This window comes from Carya illinoinensis, chromosome 4, assembly GCF_018687715.1.
Source record: "Carya illinoinensis cultivar Pawnee chromosome 4, C.illinoinensisPawnee_v1, whole genome shotgun sequence".
NCBI classification, from domain to species: domain Eukaryota; kingdom Viridiplantae; phylum Streptophyta; class Magnoliopsida; order Fagales; family Juglandaceae; genus Carya; species Carya illinoinensis.
In genome coordinates this window covers 2,660,659-2,682,164 of record NC_056755.1, presented here as the reverse complement: position 1 = coordinate 2,682,164, position 21,506 = coordinate 2,660,659, and the positions used below count along the sequence as shown (strand labels likewise).

Here is a 21,506-nt window from a genome sequence, read left to right as displayed (position 1 = left end):
TACATTCTTCCCCTTTTCAACGTGTCGTAAATATTTTAAGCACCACACGTATACATATATTTTAAATTGATTAATAAATTAAATCATTAGAGCTTTTGATTGGATTAAGAATTTATTAATTTTAAATAATATGAAATTTAATCTACTACCTATTTTTATCACTTATTATAATAAATTAATATAATTAAAAATAAAAAATATTTAAAAATGAATATAGTAACAGCGTAATTGGATGGACTTTAGGATGGAGGACTTTGATTTCTCATCTTGGGCCAAGGTGTACCGAGAGTCCAGTTCATCTCCAAGAGTCGGAAGTATCCGAAACCCTAGCAAGCTCAAGAACACAATTCTAGCAAGTACGCTCCGAGGCAAAAATCCTCAAGTTATAAAATACAAAATTCTGAATCAATGGCCAATTCGATGATGAGTCGAACACTCAACTCACTCAGAAAAAACCCCAGATTTCTCACAGCAGTTTCGTCACAACCCCACACGCGTCTTTTCAGCTCGTCCATCGCCACCGCCCATGACTCCCCATCCGACGACCCTTCTTCATCCTTCTCATTTTCATTTGACATCCCAGAAGACGGCGATAGTAAAAGCAACAACATCAAAAGCTACAGAGATGACAGCATTCACGTCAAGGCGTCGAGCTCGAAGGCTGAAATGGCGTCTTCTGTGACAATGCCGATGTCGTTCATGACCGGGTCCATTGTGGGTAGGAGGTTCTACAACGACGTGAAGATAAGAGAGGCCGATGATGGGATTGGGTGGACGGTGATGCTTGATTATCGGACTCTTAAGGCACCCTCCAAGAGGCCCCTCAAGCTCCCTACGCTGCCTCTTGCTAAGGCCATTGCTGCTGAGTGGCAATACCAGGTTAGTGCGTGAGCTAAATTTATGTAACTTTCTTGTGATTGTTGTATACTTTTCTGAATTCTCATTTGGTCTCTTTGTTTTGTGGACTGAAGATCTTTCGGGTCTTTTTGGATTTGCTTAAATAAAAGGAAAAATCTAATTACAAGCATAACTGTATATTAATATGAGCACTAATCTAATGATGTAATATGATTAGTTAAAAAATAAATTTTATCAAAAATAATATTAATTTAAATTTTGAATATGAATCAGTATTGGTATGCAAATTATTACCGCAATATTGCTCAAATCAAATGGGTTCTCGTCCAAATGTTTTTTTCTTTTGGAGTTGGATTGCCGTACTACTATGGCATCTGAATTGGGTCTTTTGTCGGTGTTGTAGGTTCACGGCGACTCAAATACTCTTGAGATTTGATTTTGTGGGTGTTGTAAGACATGGGCTTTCTTTCGTAATTTTCCTTGTTTTGGGAGTTTTCTTTCGTATAGAATGTGTTTTGGTGTTTCTGAAGCTATTATAATCTCGTTCCTAAAAAAAATCATAAAGTTATACTTGTGTTAATTAATAATTTATTTTTGTTAAATTTTATGTTAATTGCTGTAGCAAACAGATGGGATCAGACCCTTCACAATGCCTCTAATGAAACTTGCTTGTACCGCACTGGATAGAGTTCCACTTACGCGAGCAAAGATTATTGAGAATTTGATGAAGAAATTTAATCAAGATCTGGTCTTTTGTCGAGCTCCGGAAGATAACGATCTGACACATGGCGTCTATGGTATGTGATTGCAATTGTAATCTCCGTATTCATTTAAATTATCAATGTGTTTGATTTCGTTTGATACTTCTTCAATGGATACTGGTTGAAGGCCATAAGTAGGTGCCAATGGAGTCTATTTTTGACCCCTCCAAGACAACTACTTTCGAATTTTGATCCGTTAATTCTAAAGAAAATTTCAGAATTATGCAGAATAGAAGGCTTTTTAATATAGGATCTCTAAAATTCTCAAAGTCTCGTATATTAATGTCCATGCTTATATGTCCACTTGAAATAAACGTTATACAACCTACAAAAAATCAGAACGCTAGACCATTTTTACTTGTAAAAAAAATCTAAACACTATACAAAACCCTTTATACCCCACAATTCTTGATCTCATTTTAATTATGGTTTGTCGATGTTAGATTTGGTTGCGGAGTTTCGATGACTGCAATACTACAGGAAACAAGCTTTACGACTTACTGTGGCAAATTTTGAAACTTCAATACTTAATAGGAAAATTCTCTTATGAGATAGATGTTATAGATATGTGTTTTTTAGTTATGACTTACGACTTACTAGGGAATTATATTTCAGGATTTGTTTGTTTTTGTTTTACATAACTGGGCAGGCACACATATGGGGGAGAGGGAGAGTACATGAACCTATGTGCTAATTTAATTAGTTAGATTACTTTCCCATACAAAATAATCTTACTTCTGCCCGTCTCAGAAAAGGAACAGTATGGTTAAATGGTTGAAAGCCTGAAAAGTTTCTTTTGCAAAAGTCTCTAGCTTGTCATCAATGCCAACTCCCTCGAAGAAAACTGCATACCTTTCAAGGCTTTTGGGTCTCTTTTAAGAAAATTGACAACAGTTAGGTCTGACATGGTGTGTTGCATATAGCTTCTTACACATACGGTCTTTTCTTGGAGATGGATCTTTTCATTTTAAACGTCTGACCTATCATGCCTTATATTTTTTGTAGAACGTCAAGTGCAGAAAATTGATCCTTTACTTGATTGGGTAGAGTCTGAATTTGGCTTTAAGCCTGTCGTCTACTCCAGCTTTTTTGGCGGAAAGCAGGAAGATGGTCTCATAAAGGCCATAGATAACCTTCTAAAGAAAACAGATGACTGTGAATTAGCAGCAATTGATGCTATCGCAGCTGCAGCACATTCTTTGATTATTGCAGTTGGGATCTCTAATGGGAAATTGCAGATTGAGGAGGCAATTGAATTGATTAGACTAGAAGAAGATTTGCAGGTTTTCATTACTATAACGGCATTCCTGCTGCCCCCCACCTCCCTTTTCTCTTTCTTACACAACAGACCTTAGCAATTGCTGACGTTAGGATGTACCCCGTGTCTCTCTCTTCCAAATTAATTATGATAGTTTTTTCTTATTTCTATGTAGGTGGACAGGTGGGGTCTTGTTGAAGGTGGACATGATGTGGATATTGCTGATCTTAGGGTACAAATCTCATCAGCTGCTGTATTCCTTGGTCTTTCTCGCAGGACATAGCCCTTGTACAGTTTTTTCTATATTCTTCAATTGCTGTTTTAAAAGCTAGCTTTTAAGTTAGGCTCGTTTCTTTGGCGGTTATAAATCTTGACTTGTGCATGGAATGCTCAGAATTTTGTTAGAATATGTTGTGGTGGATGGAATAATTGACATTGAAATGTGGATGCTCTGTAATTCATCTTTCTCGTAGATAATACAGAGCATTCGTTGTCAATTGTATACTTCTACCGTTAGGGAATCTCTCTCTCTCTCTCTCTCTCTCTCTCTCTCTCTAAGAAAAATTATTTCGTTGAGAAAAGAAATTATAATGTGCAGCTTCTCGGACAATTACACAACATACATTTGTTGGTTGCATGAAGTGCAGAAACATGACATACCTGCAGAAAAGTCTCAGTGCCTTAAAAACATACCTGCGTGTTAAGGCTATTATTGGCTGTTTCCTGACATAACAGTTACAATATGCTGGATCGCAGTCATCGTTGCATCCTATTGAAGCCAGTCCCTTGTTACAGTCCTCTGTTGTGCCATACCAAGTGAATGCAGCGGCCCTTCCTATGTTTATGCCATTGGCATGCATGCGTTCCTATATCCTTTTTCATCAAATCGAAGTTAAAAGTGCACGGGACGAGAGGGAACTGACAGCTTTAAACGCAATAAGATAAGCAAGTTCAGTAACAACAATGTTACATCACCCGTTACAGTGACGTAAAACGGTTCAAGGTTTTGAGAGTCCGCGACAAATGAAAGGCGAGTACTCGCTGGAAAGGAATTGGTCTGAAACTAAAAGGAGACCATGAAAATCAAGAGCCCTGGTTCTGCAAATAACTTCGCCTTCTTGTTGATACAGTCAATGTGGTTTGGCATAAGATTAGCTTCACCAATATTTGCTAGGCTTGTTCTATTTCCGTGCATGCCACGCCTCCATTTATCTTCTTCTATGACGAAATGGACAGTGTGAGGACAGATTCCTGCTAGTGATGATAATAAAAAGGATCCAAACACATTAAATTTGGCACTTCTTTTCTATAGGAAGAATTGCTTGGTCCACACAATCGCCTTACAAAAGTAAACTTCTGTACGAAAACAAAAGTTATGGGACTCTTGGAGAAATTCAATAAACCAGGTATCTGATCACAGTTCCTGGTGGACCCACGGAGTTCCATTAACATTTATTCGAAAGCAAAGAAAGACAACACAATTTGATTCGAAAATTCTGTAGGTACAAATGGGATAAGGTAATACATTAGATGCTTCACGTTATTAACTCAATACACAGTTCATGGGTCATCAAAATTATCGTAGAATAACGGGAAATGCGCATCAGCAGCATGCCAGCTGGTGCCAGATGAAGCTAGAAACTCAATTGCCACTAGAGAGTTGGAGCTGCTTGATATGGGTGATCTGTTTTCCAGGGTTCAAGCCCTTCGGACAGGCACGGGCACAGTTGAGTATGGTATGGCAGCGGTAGAGCTTGAACTCATCATTTATAGCATCCAGCCTTTCCTTGGTAAATTCATCACGGCTATCACTTATCCACCTGCAGCAGCATGTACAATCCACAAATGAAAATCTTAAAAACTTCCTAATCACTAACAACCATGCCATATATTTTTGACAAAACAAAGAGATTCAAGGACATGCACAGAGAAACACACAGACCTAACGAGATTTGAACTCCATCCCTTTATCACATAGGTATTTCAGTTATCGAATGCATTTCCAATTGTATGGGTAAAACTCAGATATTGCTTCAAGTAATGATGGGCCCAAAGGCGGACCAAGTCATAAGGATCAATTACAAGATTAAGAGGTACGAAGATCAAGGGAGCAATGCAAGAATTGGTGTAATCCAATTGGGACGAAACTAGCAAGAGCCCAACACTCATGATGGGCTTGAAAGAGGAGAACCAGTTTTGATCGATTTTAATATAATCTAGGTTCTTGAAACAGGATCTCAACAGGTCTAGATTCTCCATCCATAGACTTGATTTTGGCTTTCTTGGGTTCGTTTTTTCAATATTGTTGTTGGATTTCAAAGCAAGTCGATTGGAGTTCACATCAAGTAACATTTTGATCACAATCCTAACAGGCTAACAGCGAAACAAAATGGATATAACGAGTATACTTATCGATAAGATCACGAGTGAATAAGACCCTGGTTTGAATTCAAAGGGTTTTCGAGACCAGGAAACTTTATTAAGAATTCCAGAATGTGTTATTTTTTGGTGAAACGGTGAATTCAGGAAAAAACTAAGATCATTTAGACATTATAAACGCCGGGATGACAATCTACCATTACTTTATGGTAGGGTTACCTAGATTTTCTAGAGGGTCCTCATCCGGTTCATTTAAGTAGAGGAACAAAACATCGAACATATAACATTCTCCACAACATAGGTTAAAGACTACATTAGTAAAATACGAAAAAAAAAAATTATTTACTAGGGAAAGCAAAAAACAATAATCATAGACAAAAAGAAGGAAAATAAAAGCAATTCCATTTGCAGAAAAATAAGAGGGGAGGGGGATTATTAATGAATTTTGTTCTTTTTTTAAAGAAGAAAGAACCCCTAGTTTTCTAAGCAAGTGTAAGCCAACCATAGTTTGAACAGTATATAAATCAGAATCACACTCCATCGCCTAAAACCAACAAATAACACTCAAATAAATGACAGTAGATTATTAAAAAAATTATAGAGAAGTTTACCGATTGGCGTGGAGCAAAGCTGCGGGTCCCAGATAAGACTCGGGGTTCCACCAGTAACTGGGGCAGGATGTGCTACAGCAGGCACAGAGAATGCACTCGTACATCCCATCCAGCTTGGCCCTATCCTTCTTGCTCTGCAGTATCTCCTTCCCCGGAACGGATGCCGGGGTCTTTCTCTTAAGCCAGGGCTCGATGCTCTTATATTGGTTGTAGAAGTTGGTCATGTCCACCACCAGGTCCTTAATCACGAACATGTGTGGCAGTGGGGTGATCGTGGTGTTCGATCCGGCCGACGGGATCTTGGTGAGGCAGGCGAGTCCGTTGCAGCCGTCTATGTTCATTGCGCAAGAACCGCAGATGCCTTCTCGGCACGATCGGCGGAAGGTGAGGGTGGGGTCGAACTCATTCTTGATCTTGATGAGGGCGTCGAGGACCATGGGACCGCACTCTTTCAGGTCGATCTTGTACTCCTGGAGCTCCGGCTTCGATGGGCTGTCAGGATTCCACCGGTAGATTGAGAAGGTCTTGAGGGTCGGGGAGGAGCGTGCCTTCGGCTCCACCTGCTGCGCCTGAGCCTCGCTCGCGTGGGCCCGAGCCAGCATGAATCTCGCCGTCGAAATCCTAGATACTGCCCTCCTGAACAGACCCGTCGCCATTACTGCCTTCCTTCAGTCCCAGATAGAGAGAGCGAGAGAGAGAGAGATAGAGAGAGACGGAAGAAATGGGCTCCGATAGGCTGGTCTTTTTCTTTTGGGCTTGGTGGAATAGCGTCACAAAGGTACCAAAATGGGTTTTATTTATAGAAAAGAACGGTTTTAAGGAGGCGATTACGCTAAAGAATGCAGGGTCAATTTGGAGACACTGCGAGGGTTAATAATGTGCGTTACGTGGAGGGTTTTAAGCCGTTGGTTGTTATTACTATCGTGGTTTGCTCCCGGAGCAGTCATTTTGACACCGTCGCTTTCTCGGACCGGTAATACAACTATAAACCTAAGGAAAAGATGCACACGGCACCCACATTAATTGAAGAAGAGGGATGCTAGGCTGGCGTGCTGACCGCTGGGCGTGTGGAGGCCAAACTCAAATTTTCAATTTATTTATATTTTTTAACATTTTTAAATATTTTTAAAAAATAAAAAAAATATCAATACATTAATAATCATTTCTTTAATCAGAAAATTAAATCAAAAAAATTAAATACTTAAACGGTTAAAAAATAGGAGACAGAATGAAAGAGTAAAATAGATTATTCTTAATTGAATTCAAGAATCCATTCCCTTCCCAGATAAAATGTTTCACAATTTATATATAAATAACCATAAGAAAATTCCAGATAAATTTTACCCACGAGCAAGTGACTTATGTGATTTGAATTGGGCCTCTTAAGGCCCAAAGTCTCACTCTTATACGATTTCTTTTTAAGAACAATTGCATGAACAAGTGCCACCTAGATATCGATACATTACAATGTATTTCAACAATTAGATATTTTATAAAGAGTTTTGCTATATATAAATATAGTCACGTATTAATCTGTATATTAATAATGATTCATTTATACTTAAAATTTAAATTAATACTGTTTTTAATAAAATTTACTTTTTGACCAATCACATCACATTGATACACAAATTAGTACACAATTGTACTTATAACTATATTTTTTCTTTTATAAATCTATTTTTAAAGATAAAATTTATAAATTGACGTGATCTTATCTATAATAAAATTATATTAACAATAACAATGTGAAGCATCGTTTTTCTTTTTTGTGAACTAAACACATTTTTTTATTTATCGAGAGAGGGAGGTCGAATTCAAAACTTCCATTTTAGAGACGGAGTGTTATGCCATCAAGCCAGAACACATTTACTAAAAAATTTAAGATATGATGGTTAAATGAAATAAAAGAGTCAAAAAGTAAAACTGCTAGAAGGGAAGGGAAGGGAAGGGAGAGAGGGTGATGAGAAAAACAGCTGGGTGGGTTAGGCGTTACCAACGTCGTGCGTGCCTCGTTCAACAATGACCAATAATTCCTACCCGCTGCTTTCTCCGTTCCCTACCTTTTCTCCCTCTCTCCGTCTTTCCATTTTCCTCATTTTTTGGACCTCTTCTCTCTCTATCTCTATCTCTCTGATTCTTCTCCTCATTCATTGCCTATTTCTCTTTTTTGTTCTCTCTCACAATCTTGTCGAGGAAGTCCCTGCGATATATTTTAATGGCGTCGGTATGCTTTACTTATTCTCTGCTTTTTAATTACTCTCTCTCTCTTGACCTGCAACAAAAAAACAATCGATACCCAAGAATATGATGTTGGGAATCAATTTGTGAAAGTATGTTGGAATGGATCAATCCGTATATCGATCGTAACAATGCATATATTTAGATTCAAATTTGTTCCATGAAGAATGTATATAATATATTAAATTTATCAGATATATATGCCTGAATTCATGCACTCGATCAATTTACGTACGTAGAGATATAAACAAAGCTATCTCTGTATCTTGATATGCTAACATCAAAAGCTTGTCATGATGTACGTGCACGCAGCAGGATAAAGGTCGGCCTCTACCTAAATTTGGTGAGTGGGATGTGAACAATCCGGCCTCGGCGGAAGGGTTTACCGTCATATTCAGCAAAGCTAGAGATGAGAAGAAATCTGATGGGGCTGCTGGGAGTGGAGCCACGCAACGAAGAAATGAGAATCAATCTAAATCGCAAGAAAATTTTCAGTCACCTGAAACGGTAACTGTACGATAACCGGTTTAATGTTTTGTACGGATCTAGAATTTTTAAAGAAAAAAACAAGATTTACGTAAAAAAAATCTTCTTCTTCTTCTTCTTCTTCTTTTTTTTTCATAAAAACATAATAATATAAAATAGATTAAAAGAAATTTGTAATAATGTTAATTGTTATGTATTTGGATGCAGAAAAAATGGTTTTGCTGTTTCTGAACAACGACGAGCTGGTGGCGGTTTTGACAGTACTGAGGAATAAATGGCAGTCGATTTCTCATTTACATGATACTTCTACTTCGTTAAATCTTGGTTCATGTTGCCAATCTCTGTGTATGTAATGAAGGAGGAAAGACAGACAGACAGGCAGAATAGATATAAGACGCGGATAATGTATTCACCATTACATAATTGTTAATTATTATTATTATTATTATTATTATCTTTTTCAAGAAGTGACAATTCATTAACATCTATGGATTCAATGAAACACGTTATCTCTAATTCTTTATGCATGCATGGAATATGTATCTTTCTTTTATGTTTAGTGTGATTCATCACATGTCAATAAAAATATAATTATTTTATTCACTATTAAGTATTTGACCTTTCATTTTTTTTTTTTGCACCAGTAAGAAATTTTTCACAAGTACACATTAAATAATTGAAGGAAAAAATCACTCAAAAGGCCATTGGTATTGAAAAATACTCAATACATATCATCTTATTATTACAACTTTTTCAAATTTATATACAAAATCCAATACATAATTCAACCTTATAAAATCTCAATTCAACCTTTCAAATCTCAAAACAATAATAATATTAACAAATAAAATTTTAACTTTCATCTAAAACTATCTTATCTCATCTTACTATCCAAACAACATAAATCCTAAAAATTGTTTGCACTAAAAACGATTCAAACCGTATACCACCAAGTCCAAAGTTTTTACCACTGAGCCAACCCCTAGAATTAAATATCTACCCTTACATTCCAGAGATGTTAGATTTTTTATTTTTAAACTGAGCAATTAGGAAATAAATTAGAGGAAACATAAAATTAAGATTTTGACTAAAATTCTATTAAACTTGTTTTGTCACAAAATTTCCACATCTCTAACAACTTGTCGTGACTCTTGATCAGAACCGTGATTTCTTGTCTTGTTATTAAAAGATCTCTGGCTGAACATTCGTGCAAAGGCGCTCTTCGATCTTGCAATTGGTTTAGGCCCATTGTTTGATCTGCTGCTTTCACCATGCTTCTTGGCAAGTTCGTCGGATGTGGTTTTGATAAAACATTCAAAGCGACGCCTAAAAGTTGGATACCTTGAGATAGATTTGGTGATCCCTTGCAGCCTGCATCATAAAAATAAGAGGATGTATGAAAACAGAACAACTGCAAGGAAAAATGATAATAAAAATGTACAATTTTCATTTTACTACCTTCGAGCTAGTGCATCAATTTCAGCTCGTCTAAGCTCGGGTTCAGGTGGTGAGCCAATATTCGAGTTCTTCAGCCTCCCAGGATCACCAATCAGCAAGACTAATTTGGAGAAATAGTCCTCTTCTGCCTTAGAAAGGTTCTCAGCTTTAATCTGGTCTTTAAGGATCAGAAGTGGGTGAAGAAACCAATCAAAGAAGGTATCTTTTGGTCTGTTTGTACTAGTGATCTCGGTAACATTGTCGGCTACACCAATCAAGTACATAAAACATTTATTTATTTGCCTTCAAGAATGTTATCAAATTACTATAAGAAGCAGAAGGCCCCTTCAAAGAAAAAGCACTTCAATTACCTAACAGTAAACCCATGGAATTGGCTTCTGCAGAGCGCAGAAGCACCCGAAGAAGGCAATAAGCAGGTAATCCAATGCTAATAACTTTGCTACTGCTATCATACTTGGCATCTTCAACGTCTTGAAGTGTTATTAGCCCTTCAGAAACCATTCTCTCCCCATGGCGTTGACACTCCTTGAATAGGCTATCAAGTAGCTACAAGAGTTGAGAGCAAAATTTTTATTCAGCATATAAACCATAAGCTAAAAATTTAGGTGTCTACAAAAATCAGAACTGTTCGGTTAAATCAAGCATTGTCAAACACGTGCAAATAGAGAGCAGAAAATTTATTCTGAAAAGAAACATTCCTTTAAATTCAAATGCAAAGGTACCTCAAGTGGATTCAAGTCCACAGCATGCTTCATTGAACCTGTGCGGGAGGGAGGATTACGGAAAGAGCTGGGCCGTGATAAAGAAGACAGGCGAGAGGTGTTCCGTGACAGGTCACCCTTCCTTCGGTAATGTGGCCTGCTAATATGAGAGTCACGTGAAAACATGTTGAAAGTGCATGAATCTATATCAAGACCATGAAGCATGGAATGTTGAACAAAACCTAGGAAAGATGGATCCTTCTGTCATGTCAAGAACATCGTTGCTGTATTCATCATATATGGACAACGATGCAACAATGTAGCAAAGCCCAAACCATAAGGAGGACTCCTGTAATTCAAAGACAAAACAATCAATGTATATATCGTCTGACATGCACATTAGTGGTGTCACCTCACAGACTAAATGCTAAAAGATGCAGCTTTGCAATTTATTCTAATTTTAAGCTGAAACAGCTATTAACAGTAAGAACGCAATAATTAACCATAGCAGCAATCACTTTCAAGGCATTTATTCCATTCTCGCTAAAATGGAATTTCAAAATGAAAAATTATCACAAAACGGCACCAAAAAAAAAATCATTTAGTGTAAATTTTTTAGGTGTGTGTGATCTCATTCAAAACAAACATGTGGCCAACAAGTTAACTCTTTGCAAATGATGCTCCCAAGTGCCCTCAGCAACAGAAAAACACTATAAATCAGCACATATAAACAGGCTAAATTAACTAAATGACTAAGAATTAACATCAATGCCGCATCAATCCCACAGTTTTACCTCATAAGCAACCACCCCAGCATAAGAACCAAGAAAGATACTGGCTGCCATGGAGGCTAAAACTGCCCCAACAACAGCCAATGGCCAGAGTAGGATGGCAAGACCGGCAAAAGGCACACATATTGTCTCCAAGAAAGGACCTTCGCGACCTATAAGGTCATGAAACAAACGGTTCCATCCCTTAAAGAGCATGAAAGGGCTTTTGCATAGAGCAATGAGTGAGATTAAGGGAAAATCAATGATGAAACCAAGAACTCCAGCTACAATTGCAGCAGGAAGATAAAGCAATCTGCAAGAAATTTAATAAAATGCCTCAATAAAACAAGTTCAGCATCAAAAGCGTTCCATAAGGCATGAAGCTTAGCGACCATAGTCATTTGAAAAGTTGTATAAACTAAAGAATTTCTGTGCTTATCAAGCCAATGTTATACTAAGTTGTGCTACGGAAAGAAAGAGAACAGAGGGGAAAGAAACCCACAAAGCGCATACATGGAAACAGGAACAGCCGTACATAGCTGGAATAACTAACTATATTTAACTGGTATAACTACCAATACTAGCTTATCTTATAAAAGAAAACAATTATCAGAGTCATCTGGTTAATGACAATAGAGTTATAATGAAACTGCATATGTATATAGTCAAACTACTTGAAGATTGAATTATATTAAATATCATAATTGAATCAAAACCAAACTGAACTAGTGTTTTGACTTACAATAACTTCCTAATATTTTTTTTTTGATAAGTAATCAAGTGTATTAATGAAAGAATAGGCAAAAGCCATATGAAGTACAAAAGTATGCCCTAGCTACGTAGGGAGTATAGATACAAGGCTGTCATGAAGTGGCCCATTAAAAATAACAGTTGTGGCCCAAGTACTAAGAGTTCTAAAAAAGAAAGCTATTAGTTCCTCCCTCGATCTCTCTTTGTCCTCGAAGGTCCGATCATTACGCTCCTGCCACACACACCACATGATGCATATAGGAATCATCTTCCATACAGCCTTGATCCTTTGATTGCCTCTTAAATCTGTCCAGCTAGCCAAAACTGCCACTACTGACTCAGGCATAACCCATCCCAAATCCAGTCTACTAAAAACCTCGTTCCATAACCAACTGGCCACATCACAATGCAGTAGAAGATGATCCACCGATTCCCCCCCCTTCCTACACATACAACACCAATCTGCGATAATCACCCTCCGTTTTCTCAAATTGTCCGTTGTGAGGATCTTGCCCTGAGAAGCGGTCCACACAAAAAAAGCTGCTTTGAGGGGCGCCTTGTGTCTCCAAATCCTTTTCCAAGGGAACTGAACAGGGGGCTCATGTGACAAGGATTTATAATACGAGCTAACCGAGAAAACTCCTTTACCTGTAGGAATCCACCACAATACGTCGATATGCTGGTTATTCGGTTTGAAAGAGTACAACATACTGAAAAAGGCTGCATAGCTGTCCATTTCCCAATCATTTGCCGCCCGACTAAAAGTGATGTTCCACTGGATGTGTCCTCCTGTTATCACCATGACATCTGCCACTGAAGCATTCTTAGCAACTGCGACCCTGAAGAGTTCTGGAAATAGGGCCTTTAGTGCATCAGGACCACTCCAAGAATCTTGCCAGAATTTGATTCTAGTCCCGTCTCCAAGACAGAATCTCGAGTGCCGAAAGAAAACCTCCCACCCTCTTCTAATATGTTTCCACAACCCCACTCCGTATGCCCCTCTCACTTCATTGGTACACCAACCCCCCCATAAACCCCCATATTTGCTCTCTATCACCACCTTCCATAGAGCTTCTGGTTCTTTATGAAATCTCCACAACCATTTTCCAAGTAACGCCCGATTAAAGATTCTCAGATTTCTGATGCCCAAACCACCACTAGAGAGAGGGCTACATACCTTCTTCCACCTGACTAGGTGGAATTTAAATTCCTCGCCAATACCACCCCACAAGAAATCCCGCTGAAGTTTCTCAATCCGGAGTGCCACACTAGCAGGAATGGGGAACAAGGACAAGTAGTAAGTTGGTAGGTTAGAAAGTGTACTCTTTATCAGGATAGTCCTACCTCCTTTTGACAGGTACATTCTCTTCCAACCTGCAAGACGGCGTTCTACCTTCTCAATCACTGTATCCCACACCGAAGCCGCTCTCGAGGCTGCCCCCAACGGTAGACCAAGATATAACAAGGGAAGAGCGGCAATCTTACACCCCAAAATATTCGCCAACTGTCTGAGATGTTGTACTCCTCCAATGGGCACCATCACAGATTTGTTCAAATTCACTTTCAAACCCGATGTAGCTTCGAAGCAAAGTAGAAGAGCCTTCAAAACTCGGGCCTGATTATGGTCAGACTCACAAAATATTAGAGTGTCGTCTGCAAACAACAGGTGAGAAATATTAATTGAACCCCCATTCAGGGATCCAATCGGGAAACCAGACACCCGCCCATTAGCTACCAGAGCTGAGATCATTCTACTCAAAGCCTCCATCACAATAACAAAGAGTAACGGGGACAACGGATCTCCTTGTCTTAAACCTCTCGTGCTGTCAAAGAAACCTGTTGGACTTCCATTTATCAGCACTGAAAATTTCACTGTAGATATACACCAACGGATCCACGATCGCCATTTTTCTCCAAAACCACATCTCTCCAGGAGGTAAATGAGGAAATCCCAATTAACATGGTCGTACGCCTTCTCCATGTCTAACTTACAGATAATCCCAGCTTGGCCAGCTTTTAATCTACTATCCAGGCATTCATTTGCTATAAGGACCGCATCTAGAATCTGTCTCTCTTTTACAAAAGCATTCTGGGGCTTCGAAATGATATTTCCCACAACCTCACTAAGTCGGTTCGCCAGTACCTTAGAAATAATCTTGTATACCCCATTTACCAGACTAATGGGTCGGAATTCCTTGATCTCCACCGTCCCAACCTTCTTCGGTATCAAAGCGAGAAAAGAGGCGTTTAGGCTTTTCTCAAATTTTCCAACCGAATGAAATTCCTGAAACACCTTCATGAGATCCTCCTTTAACACATCCCAACAAGTTTGAAAGAAACCCATAGAAAACCCGTCAGGACCCGGGGCCTTGTCTTTATTCATCTTTCTCACCACATCAAAAACCTCGGCCTCCTCAAAAGGCCTCTCCAATCGGATACCCTCCATTGGCTCAATTGCATCAAAAAGCAAACCATCAGGCCGGGGCCGCCACCTTTCCTGCTCGGTTAGTAGCTGTTTGAAGAAATCAACTACATGATTATTAATCACAAGCTCATCGTTGCAGTTAGCCCCATCAATCTTCAGCATCTCAATATTGTTGGATCTCCTATGAGAATTGGCTACCCTGTGAAAAAACTTAGTGCTTCGATCTCCTTCCTTCAACCATAAAACTCTAGACTTTTGGCGCCACGAAATTTCTTCTAATAAAATGGTCCTCTCAAGATCTGCCATCAGCACTAACTTTTGATCTGATTCCTCCTGAGATAACAATCTGGACTCTTGAAGCCTGTCTAGTTCCTGAATTTCCCTTAACTTACATTTCTTGTGTTCTCCTATGTTACCAAATGACTGACTATTCCAAAGCTTCAAATCTTGTTTTAAAGCTTTCAATTTTCCTGCAAAAATGAAACTAGGAGTACCCTGTATCTGGTAAGAAGACCACCACACTCGTACCCTATCCACAAAACCTTCCGATTTCAACCACATGTTTTCGAATTTAAAGTAACGGCTTCTTTTTTGGATCCCCCCACTATCCAACATAATAGGCCAATGGTCTGAACACAGCCGAGTCAATCTCTTCTGCCAAACCTCCGGAAAGTGAGCTTCCCACTCCGGGGATATTAAGAAGCGATCTAACCGTGACCACGTATGATTATTTGCCCACGTACATGTACCCCCTGCCATTGGTAAGTCCACTAAGTTCAACTCGAAAATACATTCTGAAAAATCTGACATTGCAGGTCGCAATCTTCTATTACCAAAGCACTCACTGGGAAATCTTGTTACGTTAAAATCCCCACCAATACACCACGGAAGATCCCACCAACTGTGCACTCCACATAGTTCATCCCACAACAGTCTACGATCAAAGTCTAAATTAGGACCATAAACTCCTGCAAAAGCCCACAAAAATCCATCTGACACACTCCTAAAAGAGCATGCTACCGTGAATGACCCGATGAAATCCTCCCGTTTCTCAACCACTCTTTGGTCCCACATCACCAATACACCTCCTGAGGCCCCATTAGCTGCCAAATATACCCAATCCACATGTACGCAACTCCAAATGCTTCGTACCATTTTTGTAGTAATTACTTTCAGCTTTGTCTCCTGTAAACACACTATGTCCGCCTTCCATTCTCGAAGCAAGTTTCTTATTTGAAGACGCTTACTACCCTCATTTAAACCACGAACATTCCACGAGACAATTTTTGGCTTCATTTGGAATAGACCACGCCCTTCCCCTTTGATCTATCCCTGCTATTACTACTTTCAGAGTTCATGGACCAGGTTAACCTTTTGAGTTCCCGCTGTTTCTTTGAGTCTAATTTCTTATGTTGTTGATGACCCGCTTCAATGGCAGTGAGTAATGCCATGAATTGCTCCTCGTATCCTTCACATTTCAAGCCCACAATTTCCTGTATATCCTTCACTGTGTTGAACACCCAATCTGAGGCATTTGACTGATCTGGAAACAAACAGTTCAGCGGTATCGGGTTCTGTATTCTGAATTCCATCTGTTCCTCTGAGTTTTCATCTCCAACTACGAAGCCCACTTCCCCTATCTGGTTCTCCTCATCTGAGAGGAATAAATCATCACTACCAGCTTCATCTGCACCCAAAAAAGGATTCTGCTCGCTGATACTCACCAACTCCCCCATTCCGTGAATCTCAGAGAACATCACCGTGTCATCCCCACTGTTACCCACCAACGTAACCTCACTGTGCATCTCAGATAGCCTCGCCGGACCATTATCACCCCCCCTGCACTCCGTCGGCGTTTTCTGTCCATTTCCTGGAGGAGGATTGACGCACGGTGGAGGAGGGAGGATCTCAACCAACTCTATCGGCCTCTCCTGCGCCACCAAGCCAGATTCCGACGCCACCACCACCTTCTCCGGCGTCTTCTGTAGCCGGCCCGATGAAGATTCCGGCGTGTCCACCACCCTCAGGTGACGCGCCGGTAGCACCTGCGTCTGCGAGGGCCCCGGTTCAGTGCCTGACCGAGCCCTCCATTCTTTCCGGGTCACTTGAGGTCTGGGCTTACTTGGGCCCAGCCCGTATTGTGTGTTATTAAATCCATTTGAGGCCCCACGGGCCTGATGGCCCAGCCCACAGTATGAAGACTTTGAAAGCCCCTTAAACTTACCATTTCCTCCCCCAAAACGCACCGTTCGATCATTTTCCTTATAAGCCCCGACACATATCGCCACCTTCACGATCTCCCTCTGCAAATTCACCAACTGCTCCTGCATCTCCCTCAACTTGTCATACACGTCTCTTCCGTATTGTCTCTCCTGCGAGAGGACGTGAGGGGCTCGATGCGCTTCATTGTCAGTTTTCCCTCTACCAGTCCCTTCTCCACCTCCTGCCGGAGTTAGCGCTTCCTTGTACGTTTTCCGACCCCTCTCTGTTACTTCCCGTGGCTTCCTCTGTTCAACGCCAACACTCCCCACTTGGTTATCAACCGACTGGATAACCTCCATCAGCACCTCTTTCATTCTTCTCCACCCCCTTCCCCCCTCCTCTTCGGGTATGAGAATACATTTTCGACCTCCCCCATCACCATACACTGCCACTTCCAAGAATCTACCTCGATTATTTGAACATCGCTGGACTGTAACACACCGATAGCCCTCTCTTTTTGACGAGAACAACTCCTTTCTTTCCCCTTTCGCCCACTCCTCCAGAATTCTTCCAAGCCACTGTGCGGTGCCCAGACCCAGTACAAGCTCCTGCTTAAACCTCCTGCCACTCTCTATGATACGTACTAAGGCCCTTTCTCTCACGACGGCAAAGAGTTTTGATTCGATAACAAGCGCTCTTTCAAGACCCATCTAACCACCGTTATAGACTGAGAGAACATAAATCATCTAACCTTGAAACATGTGTAATTCAGGAATAACATTGAATTTTCTTTGAATTTTCTTAATTTGAATTTTCTTTTTCTAATGTAATTTTTACCCCTCGCCCTGAAGTTAGATCCTAACTCCACCACTAATGACTCCACTCCATCCATCACAAAAAAGATGGAGAATGAAAGAAAAACAAGTAAAGAAAAGTGTAACTATTCTTACCGCTGATTACTCCATCCATCACAAAAATAAAGTTATTGCATGGATTACAAATATGTTCCCAAATGTGAAATATAAGAACTCTCTAAGAGTCAATTAAACAAGTTAGAGAATATTGGTCCATTAGGCCTATTGTGGCCATCAAGGACTTATTTCTAGTGATATACTCTCTACTTGAGGGCAAGGTTTTCTGGCAGAAACATGGAACAAACAAGAAGCAGATGTAAAAAGCAGAAATAGACAAAAAACCTAATCTCATAATAGGTCACATCTGGGGGCCCCTTTTTGTGCAGGTCATCCATAATTGAGAAGTAGGAATGGAAACAAACATCTTTCAAATCCCTGACAATGGTGAAACTCCTTTCAATAGTTCCCCGAGTCCCATCCTACAAAATTTAGAAAAGGAAATATATCTCTTAAAGGCAACACAAGAGTTAAAATTAAACATAACGAATCACCAAAATTGAATTTTGAAGACATACATAAAAACAATGGAATAATTTATTAGTCTTTCCTTCTCCAACAGCATCAAAAGTAGCAAATATTGGTGAAAGAAAGCCATATGCTGCTCCGCCTGTGATACTTCCAATAATACCAACCACTAGCCACAAAATCAAAAGTATAGGCAGAACGCATAAGCAGAGAACTAGCTTCAAAACTGGTCCCAATCGTTTAGCTCTGCCCATTAGAGAAATCAACGATATGAGAAAGAGATTAACAAAAAAGAAAAAGGCAAATTGGTAAGGAAATTACAATAGGAAGGTGGATTGTCAAGGAAAGCACCTCACGACGCAGTAATATGTCCAAGCACTATGTGCTGGCCAAAGACCCAATATGATGGCAGAATTTCCAATTGTCATGATAAGGCATACCAATGGGCAGAAAATGATACCTGAAATAAGAATTAGTTTAATGCGTTTACGATAAGCAGCTCGTAGTCCAAACGATATATCTTCATCCACCACTCAACGCTTCAAATGCTACTTTGTAATTATAAAATCCTATAACAAATTTCAACGTAAAAATAGCAAAAATGGCCATTCTAACTTCTCAAAATATTCGGACATCACCCTCAAGGATATATGCTTGATTTGGATATATCCTGAATGAGTACTAGCATCTCCCTCCGCCTTATAAAATTAAATCAAATCCCGGTAAAGAATATGCTACGGAAAAGGAACCAAACCAAGGAACGCAAGACGTAGCTTAATGGTCAGAAGAACAGGAATACGGAAGCAGAATGCTGAAGCTATCATTTTGATTTATTAATTTCATATACTCCAGAACATCTTAAGAGAAACAAAAGCAATTTTTTTTTTTAAAGAAGAAGAAGAGAATTTTACACGGGCAGTCTATGAACGATCGTTTTTAATTGTCTTCTTTCCTGAAGAAAAAAGTTAAATAATCCAGAACATGAAAGAAGCAGCGAAAAAACAACAAAACCCCCCAAAACGAGGAACAGATTGGCACTGACCTTTAATGGTGCCAAGGAGCAGAAGCCCGCTGAAGTAAGGAAGAAAGCAAATAAAGTTCCACACAGTAGCCAAAACCCCCTTCGGAGGTTCCATATCGATCCCCTTATTCCTCGCTCAGATCTCCCTGCAATCACCACAAACCTATCACAGAGTCAACTCTAATTCCGACTTACAGTCACAACAGACACCATTATCCCATAAATAGCCTGTAAACATAATCAATGAAATATAAAAAATACTCACCATACTGAAAAGCAATTTGCTGCAAACACGCAACCGAAACTTACGAAAAAAATCACTGCTTTACTATTCTTCTGAACCAAATGACCACGAAAAAACCAGGAACGTCGAGGTTTCAATCAAATTAAAAAATTGAAAGAAGTATCACAAGAACTTCGTGCTAACGAAAGGGCCAAGACCGTTGAACAGACGCTGTGTGGCCTCAAACTGTAAGGGATCGTGGATAGAGCGGTTACTATCATATAATCAAGAGCACAGAAGGCTTAGGCCTGGCCAAATCCTTTCTTGTCCTCTCTCTCCCTCTCTTTTTCTTTGTTAGATTTTTTCATTGTTTTGGGCTTTAAGCAAAAGCAAAACAAGTTGGTCTCAGTCCCAATCCGTCACTGACGGTAAAAAAACACATGTAATTGCAGAGAAACGAGGAAAAGCATTTGCAAAAGTTTTTTTTTTTTTTTTAACCACGCCACTAATGGTCGACCATTATTGTTCCAAAGCGGCAAAAATCACTTTGCCTGCTTGCCAAGCTTGAGGGATGCGGCGTAAAATTCATGTTATCCTGTCTGAATTTAATTGGCATGGCGGTGCCTGCGAACTTCGTGTTAAATTCGCGTATATTCACTTTTATTTTATATTCAGGAGAGCTATATGAATTTTTTTTTTTTTTACGTAAATTTCATATTAATTTATTTTTTTCTTCACGATTACATACTGACTGCATTTTTCGACTACAAAAAATATTTCTCATTTTCATTTCAAGCATACCTCTATCCTGAATTACTTGCTAATAGCCATTAGCCAGGAAGCGGTGGGTCTGATCCTTAAGGCTTCACTTGGTTACACAATGATAAGATAGAATATTTTAAATAGTAATAATTAAAATATTATTATAATATAATTTTTAAATATTAATTTTATATTAAAATTTAAAAAAATTAAATTATTTATTATATTTTATATTAAAATTTAAAAAAGATGTAATGATAAATTAAAATGAGATAATATAAAATTTTTAATTTTGATTAACCAGACCTAAATTGATTGATGGGTGGGTTTGACACTCATGGTTATTATTATTATTAGAGTTTTGGTATATATAAGCACAGTTACGTATTAATCTGTATATTAATACTGATTTATTCATACTTAAAATTTAAATTAATATTATTTTTAATAAAATTTATTTTTTGACCAAAGACACCATATTAATATATAAATTAATGTATAATTGTACTTGTAATTATATTTTTCTTTATTATTATTTTGTTTTTTTATTAATAACGTTATCTCCACGCTTTCATGTCACATATTCTTACCGACAGTAGAAATTTAAGTGCTCGTGCTTGCGTAAGCCTCCTCCAATTTCACCAACCTTTTAAGCCTACCATTAAATACCCTATCAGATTAGACTGCCAAGCGAAAACATCTACGTAACTCATTATACTGCATAATGACATGACTGGCCTCGGAAATGGGTCCACACCTTCCATTTGAGAGAGAGAGAGAGAGAGAGCGCTCTCTTTTTCCATCATTTTAGAGAAGTGAAGTGTAAGATTTGATCTTGACAATGAAGACTTTGTCCTTCAATTTCAGGTTAGAAACATGAGGAGGGAAGGTATCACTTTGGTCTACAAGCAAACCACACGGGGATCATCACGAGGAAGCAACCAGCAGGAAGGGTAATATTCAGACTCCTGAGGCATCTGATGATCAGGCATTGTCTGTCTCGTTGCATGTTAATGTTGTTGTCATTGTGTCTGATTCTGGAGTCAGTTTCAATAGTCTTGAAACTTGCGACATAAAAATTGACAAAACAGTCGGACCAACTTGTACTTTTTTTTTTTAGTTTTTTCCCTTTTCAGAGGAGCTAGCCCCACGTATAGTAACTTCGTCTTAAATTTATTAAAAATTCCTTATATACGACGGGGGAAAACCATAATAACAAAC

The 21,506-nt window shown here is 39.1% G+C and overlaps 4 protein-coding genes across 5 annotated transcripts; 2 read left to right on the top strand and 2 right to left on the bottom strand.

The window, feature by feature from the left end:
- The first annotated feature begins 257 nt into the window (after positions 1-257).
- Positions 258-3,374, top strand: LOC122307370. The gene is made up of 4 exons (XM_043120234.1): positions 258-879; positions 1,481-1,655; positions 2,625-2,902; positions 3,053-3,374. The coding sequence occupies exons 1-4, from the start codon at positions 409-411 to the stop codon at positions 3,158-3,160; spliced, it is 1,032 nt and encodes a 343-aa protein (XP_042976168.1). The 5' UTR covers positions 258-408; the 3' UTR covers positions 3,161-3,374.
- An 896-nt stretch (positions 3,375-4,270) lies between these two features.
- Positions 4,271-6,652, bottom strand: LOC122307371 (succinate dehydrogenase [ubiquinone] iron-sulfur subunit 2, mitochondrial-like). The gene is made up of 2 exons (XM_043120235.1): positions 5,868-6,652; positions 4,271-4,697 (listed from the first exon to the last, which is right to left on the bottom strand). Exons 1-2 carry the CDS (start codon positions 6,521-6,523, stop codon positions 4,520-4,522), a joined length of 834 nt encoding a protein of 277 aa, XP_042976169.1. The 5' UTR covers positions 6,524-6,652; the 3' UTR covers positions 4,271-4,519.
- Positions 6,653-7,836: 1,184 nt separating this feature from the next.
- Positions 7,837-9,110, top strand: LOC122306654 (protein NOI4-like). The gene is made up of 3 exons (XM_043119099.1): positions 7,837-8,094; positions 8,421-8,615; positions 8,802-9,110. Exons 1-3 carry the CDS (start codon positions 8,086-8,088, stop codon positions 8,823-8,825), a joined length of 228 nt encoding a protein of 75 aa, XP_042975033.1. The 5' UTR covers positions 7,837-8,085; the 3' UTR covers positions 8,826-9,110.
- Positions 9,111-9,652: 542 nt separating this feature from the next.
- Positions 9,653-19,963, bottom strand: LOC122306653 (uncharacterized membrane protein At3g27390-like). 2 transcript variants are annotated; one of them, XM_043119098.1, is made up of 11 exons: positions 19,566-19,963; positions 19,322-19,463; positions 18,631-18,739; positions 18,330-18,525; positions 18,097-18,233; positions 11,548-11,836; positions 10,996-11,102; positions 10,775-10,910; positions 10,403-10,598; positions 10,053-10,296; positions 9,653-9,965 (listed from the first exon to the last, which is right to left on the bottom strand). In XM_043119098.1, exons 2-11 carry the CDS (start codon positions 19,413-19,415, stop codon positions 9,707-9,709), a joined length of 1,767 nt encoding a protein of 588 aa, XP_042975032.1. In that variant the 5' UTR covers positions 19,416-19,463; positions 19,566-19,963; the 3' UTR covers positions 9,653-9,706. The 2 variants fall into 2 exon arrangements, with proteins under 2 accessions (XP_042975032.1, XP_042975031.1); XM_043119097.1 differs by having other exon boundaries at positions 19,322-19,446.
- Between the last annotated feature and the right edge of the window lie 1,543 nt (positions 19,964-21,506).